Source organism: Salvelinus sp. IW2-2015, unplaced genomic scaffold (assembly GCF_002910315.2).
Source record: "Salvelinus sp. IW2-2015 unplaced genomic scaffold, ASM291031v2 Un_scaffold8411, whole genome shotgun sequence".
NCBI classification, from domain to species: Eukaryota; Metazoa; Chordata; class Actinopteri; order Salmoniformes; family Salmonidae; genus Salvelinus; species Salvelinus sp. IW2-2015.
In genome coordinates, this window is record NW_019949671.1 from 1735 (window position 1) to 5993 (window position 4259).

At 44.2% G+C, this 4259-nt stretch overlaps 1 protein-coding gene across 1 annotated transcript; it reads right to left on the bottom strand.

The window, feature by feature from the left end:
• Positions 1-983: 983 nt before the first annotated feature.
• Positions 984-2020, bottom strand: LOC112079544 (multiple PDZ domain protein-like; the record flags this gene model as incomplete). Its single annotated transcript, XM_070442365.1, has 3 exons — positions 1863-2020; positions 1167-1277; positions 984-1052 (listed from the first exon to the last, which is right to left on the bottom strand). Coding segments are annotated over exons 1-3 (294 nt in total), but the record flags the coding sequence as incomplete, so codon positions are not given.
• Positions 2021-4259: the final 2239 nt, after the last annotated feature.

The following is a 4259-nucleotide window of genomic DNA, read 5'->3' on the forward strand; positions in this document are numbered from 1 at the left end:
TGTGTGGTGTGCGTGCGTGCGTGTGTGTGTGTGTTTGTGTGTGTGTGTGTGTGTGTGTGTAGGTGTGTGCGTGCGTGCGCACGTGTGTGTGTGTGTGTGTGTGTAGGTGCGTGCGCGTGGTGTAACCCACTCCAGCTGTCGTCTTCCGTGTCTCTCCGTGTGATTGGTTGCAGAGACAGTTGTGGGGCTTCTCCTGACAGTCCTATTGGCTGTTGGCTGAAGACGCCGGGACAACAAAGGAATACAGGGTGTGTTCAAAACAAACACACCCCATATAATACACACATGTAGACAGGTCTGTATTAGTGCTGGTGAGAGGCTGTATTAGTGCAGTATATGAATAGAGGGTATGTCTGTTTTTAGGGTTATGGTTACAGTCTCATCACACACAGGTGTACGAACCTTAAAGGGAGTAGGGGTGAAGGGGTTGGCGGGGGAGAGACTAAGGAACAACCACTGTGACTCTCTGGCATCTATATACAGGCCACACAGGAACACACACACGTACAGAGATACAGAGTACAGAGTACACACTTATAAGGTATAGTTCTGTCTCTATGAGGAAAACACACCACGTACAGAGTACAGAGTACAGAGTACACACTTATAAGGTATAGTTCTGTCTCTATGAGGAAAACCACACCACGTACAGAGTACAGAGTACACACTTATAAGGTATAGTTCTGTCTCTATGAGGAAAACACATGGGAATCAACAACACAGACTAGACGTGACACAACAACCTCACGACTACCTGCACGTGTCTCGTACAAAGAGTTGGATAGAATATGCACCTGTTTTAYCATTGACYGCATCATTGATGTGCCCTCTAGCCAACTCTATGTTCTAGTAAACAAAACATTAAAGTTGCCAAGCTGTTCTATATTCTAACATCAAATACTATGATACATAGATRCACATTCTACACAGAATATATATAATATTCTAATACAATAAATGGGAAGACACACAGAATTACAAACCCTGTTGTTCAGTGAGTCGCTGTGTGACGCTGAGGCTTGCCTCTCATGGTTGGAGAGCACAGGAGACGACTGACGGGGAGAGGATATGAAACACAGAAGAGACAGAGAGAGAGACGTCACATGATATCAGAGGACATGTGTGTGCATGCGTACATGTGAGTGGCAGTTCCAAACTAAACCAACCTGTGATTTGTGTTGTCCAGTCTGCACCAGGAAGACAACAGGGTCTCCAGCACTACGGATGGCCTCCACTGCACGCTCATGACTGGCATCTCTCAGATCCATGCCTCCGACCTGATCAATCAGCAATACATCAACCAATCAAATGCATTCCTGAAGCCCTGTTTACATCAGCAGTACATTACAGTTAATCAGCCTAGACTTCAAAGAGCAAGCAGAAGAAGAAGCAGTAGAAGAAGCAGAAGAAGAAGTAGAAGAAGAAGTAGAAGAAGAAGTAGAAAAAGTAGAAGAAGAAGCAGAGGAAGTAGAAGAAGAAGTAGAAGAAGAAGTAGAAGTAGAAGAAGTAGAAGAAGAAGCAGAGGAAGTAGAAGAAGAAGTAGAAGAAGAAGTAGAAGAAGTAGAAGAAGAAGACGTAAAAGAGGAAGAGGACGATGAAAATGAAGAAGAATCAGGTGATGTGTGGCCAGGAAAAGTCACCAGAAGGAAGAAACACACACACCTCTTTAATGAACACTCATCACAAACATATACACACACAAACACATCCCCTCTCCCTTCTCCTCTCTCCCCTCTCCCTTCTCCTCTCTCCCCTCTCCCTTCTCCTCTCTCCCTACCTCCAGTATCCAGTCTCCCCTCTCCCTTCTCTCTCTCCCTCTCCCTTCTCCTCTTCTCCCCTCTCCCTTCTCCTCTCCTCCCTACCTCCAGTATCCTGTCTCCAGTCTTCAGGGTGCCTGTGTCCAGCAGGGCGTTCTGGTGTGATGTGTTTAATGAACACCCTCTCATCACCTCTCCACTGCTCAGCCTGCTGCCCATCCCTCTACCCCATGATACTGATGCCCAGAGACTGGCCTTAAGAACGCATCAACTTGACCCTGCATGGGGGGGGGGGGGGGAGACAGAGAGAGAGGAGAGAGAGAGGTGGAGGAGAGAAGAGAAGAGAGAGAGAGAGAGACAGAGAGACAGAGAGAGGGGGGAGTGAGAGAAGGGAGAGAGAGAGAAATAGGGGTAGAGAGACAGAGGGGGAGGGAGAGAGAGAGAGAGTGAGAGAGAGGGAGTAAGGGTGAGAGGGTAGAGAGAGAGAAATAGGGATAGAGAGAGAGAGAGAATCCTTGATGAAAACCTGCTTCAGAGTGCTCAGGACCTCAGACTGGGGCCAAGGTTCGCCTTCCACAGGACAACGACCCTAAGCACACAGCCAAGACAACACAGGAGTGGCTTCAGGGACAAGTCTCTGAATGTCCTTGAGTGGCCCAGCCAGAGCCCGGACTTGAACCCGATCGACATCTCTGGAAAGACCTGAAAATAGCTGTGCAGCGACGCTCCCCACCAACCTGACAGAGCTTGAGAGATCTGCAGAGAAGAATGGGAGAAACTCCCCAAATACAGGTGTGCCAAGCTTGTAGCGTCATACTCAAGAAGACTTGAGGCTGTAATTGCTACAAAATGTGCTTCAACAAAGTATGAGTAAAGGGTCTGAATTCTATTAGAAATGTTATATTTCAGTTTTTTTATGTTTAGAAATTTGCTAAAAAAATCTAAAACATTGTTTTTGCTTCGTTGTTATGGGCTATTGTGATGTCATTATAGGTATGTGTTGTCATTTGCGGGTATTGTGATGTCATTATAGGTATTGTGTTAAGATTGATGAGGGAAAATAACAATTTAATACATTTAGAATAAGGCTGTAACATATACATTTTGGAAAAAGTCAAGGGCTCTGGAATACTTTCTGAATACACTGTACATCAATATGGTATGAGAGAGAGAGATTTAGACTGGCCTGGCAGCCTACCAACCAGACGCTGTGGGAAAGACAGGATAACACGGTGAAGGGGGTGGTGTGTGTGTTTTGCCCTCCCTTTGCCTCCCAACACTGCTGGAGGGTAAGATAAACCGTTAGTGTGTTGTGTGTGAGTGTGTGTGTGTGTGTGTGTGATGTGCGCGCGAGTGTCACAACGTGTGTGTATTAGCTGTGTATTACGGCATTAGACTAAAAAAAAGGACAGCAAACGTTTACTAAACCTTCTAGGTTCAGCCCAACTGAGGTTAGTAGGATAAACAAACATCCATCCTCTCTCCTTCTTCCTCCTCCTTCCTCCTCCTCTCGCTCCTCTCCACTTTCTCCTCCTCCTCCTCCTCCTCTCCACTTTCTCCTCCACTCCTCCTCCTTTCTTCCTCCCACTTTCTCCTCCTCCTCTCTCACTCCATCCACACCTCTCCTCTCCTCCGGTGGTACGGGTGAGGGTGGGGGTTTAGGGATTTAGGCTACAAGGAAAAAGATCACATGCTTTATAATCAGTAAAATGTCATTTTTTATATTTTGTAGCCTATAAGTTATTCCTTATGATACATTATCAAATTAACATTTATATAGGTAGAGAAATATATTACACATTATGGACTGTTGTCTGTTTGCTTACTTAGCTGCTTCTTGCCATAATATGGACTTGGTCTCTTACAAATAGGGCTATCTTCTGTATACCACCCCTACCTGGTCACAACACAACTGATTGGCCCAAACGATTAAAAAGGAAAGAAAATTCCACAAATTACTTTCAACAAGCACACCTGTTAATTGAATTCATTCCAGGTGACTATCTCATGAAGCTTGGTTGAGATAATGCCAAAAGTGTTGCAAAGGCTGTCATCAAGGCAAGGGTGGTTCCTACTTTGAAGAATCTCAAAATAAAATTTTTTTGAATTGTTAACACTTTTTGGTTACTACATGATTCCATATGTGTTATTTCATAGTTTTGAATGTTTCATCTATTATTCTACAATGTTAGAAAATAGTACAAATAAAGAAAATCCCTTGAATGAGTAGGTGTGTCAAACTTTCACTGGTACTGTATATATATACACAAATATACATATCTTTTCCACCCCAAACGTTTAAAAACGTAGATTAAACATGAATCAGAACATTTTAAGAAAGACAGTTCCTGGGTTTAGTGCCGCACACAGTCAGTGTCAGGGTGGTTGTCTATGAATTACATGAAAATTATGTTTAAAGGAGACTTTGTGTGTGTGTGTGTTGTGTGTTTATGTGTGTGTGTGTGTGTCCGGTGTGTTTTTTGTGTTTCATGTGCACAATTG